We start from the raw sequence: 1,703 nt of genomic DNA on the forward strand, positions 1-1,703 counted from the left end.
TTTCATATGAATTCCATAAAAATCATATATAACAGATGGTATTTTTTTCTATCAAGAGATCTTTCATGGGACGAAAATGTTCCATGACATGTATGGCATTCTCTACTTTTATAAGTACTTTTTTCAAATAGTTCTTTTAAATCCTCTGACACTATTCCACTATTATATGTTTTCTTACAGGTGATACGCTCTCTGCCACCTTTGGCTATAGAAGGTATGCTCTTTTTTTCTTTACTTTTCTTTTTTGAGTGTGAGTAGAGGAAGCAGAGCCTTGCCCCGGCGAGGCACAGCACGATCCCCACACTCAGCCTAATGAGCGTCCTTCTGTCCTGCAGGTGTGTTCATGGCGGGTGGGGAGTGACCGCGGGCCGAGGATGCTGGGCGGCCTGCTGGCGGCTGCCGTCTTGGCCCTGGCGGGGCTCGCCTGCGCCCACCCTGACGGCGACGCGCTGGACGTGGGCGTGGGCGTGAGCAAACGAGACCTTGAGTTCAACCAGTACGTGCCCGGCTACCGGCTGCGGGGCGAGCCGTCGTGCGAGGAGCTGCGCGCCATGTGGAGGCTGAGCAAGAGAGAGGCCCGGCGCGCCACCTCCACCAACCAGCTCCCGAGGGCCCGACCCTACACCTACGGCAGACTAATAGCGTTCGCCCCCGACCCCAACGCCGGCCCCTCCGCGCCCGTCTACGGCCGCATCTGGAAGGGGCGGTACCCCCCCTTCGCCAAGTCCTCCTCGTCCCAGGTGCCGGTCAAGGGCTCCTTCGAGAAGCTGAAGATCATGCTGATGGATTCCGGCGGCAGCCCCCGGGGCCAGTTCGACACGCTGCGTAGCATGATGGCCATGGAGCGGGGCCCCGGCGTGTCGTCCAAGGGCCGCCTCAAGGAGCTGATCGGCCTGTCGGCCAGCGAGCGCCGCGAGCAGCGCCCCGTGGCCCTCGCCCTCCGTGCCGTCGAGGAGTCCTACAAGCCCAGCGTCATGTCGCGCCGGGAGCCACCGCCGCCGCCGCCCGTCGACATGTCCCCGCGGACCATGCGCGGTTCCACGCACTTCTCGCAGCAGGGCTTCGTCGGGCCGCTGCTGCCGGGAGACTCGAGAGTGAGCGGCGGCGCCCCCTGGCAGCCCCCCGCGCCCAACCCCAGCCTGGTGAGTACCGCGCCGGGCTCGGCCGCGCTCCCTGTGGCTCAGCACGCAGTCAGGCCTTTCTGTACCCTTTTGATTGTTCTTTACTCGGCCTTATCATGTCAGAGCTCAGAACAGTAACTTCTTCCACCTTTTTCCTTTAACAAATCGCTACTACTTTAAGCGGGTGAATCCAAAATCCAATTGCCCAGTCACATAACTACCAGACTTTAATTGCTCATTCCCTCTGAATGCACAGGCTTGCTCTCTCTCGTTCCGATTTGGAGAATACATGTACAGCGTTTACAGAGTTTTCTCTTTGAAATACGAATTCGACTCTCTCCCCTTCCCTTCATGCCCCTCCCCCCCCCAACGCAATACCATTCAGATATTTTTGTCTCCCTCGCCGTTTCCCCGCCGCCCCAAAACGTCAACATCCTGTCCTCCACTGATTGTTATCGAGATTAATCAGTCAATTTCTCCGGACGAGACCCGAGCAAAGCCTCTCAGAGAGCCATCTTACGGAGATTACGTTCGTTAGTTATCGACGTGCCGAAAGGCATCTCGTTACTCGTGGTGCGTCCA

At 57.9% G+C, this 1,703-nt stretch overlaps 1 protein-coding gene across 1 annotated transcript in view; it reads left to right on the forward strand.

Moving 5' to 3' along the window:
* Positions 1–335: 335 nt before the first annotated feature.
* The window catches only part of LOC119585664, a gene marked incomplete at its 5' end in the record, with an annotated part of 61,455 nt that continues 60,087 nt past the window's right edge, over positions 336–1,703 (forward strand). The window contains 1 exon segment of the mRNA XM_037934339.1: positions 336–1,142. Coding sequence (XP_037790267.1) covers positions 375–1,142 — 768 coding nt within the window.

This window comes from Penaeus monodon, chromosome 20 (genome assembly GCF_015228065.2).
Source record: "Penaeus monodon isolate SGIC_2016 chromosome 20, NSTDA_Pmon_1, whole genome shotgun sequence".
NCBI lineage: Eukaryota > Metazoa > Arthropoda > Malacostraca > Decapoda > Penaeidae > Penaeus > Penaeus monodon.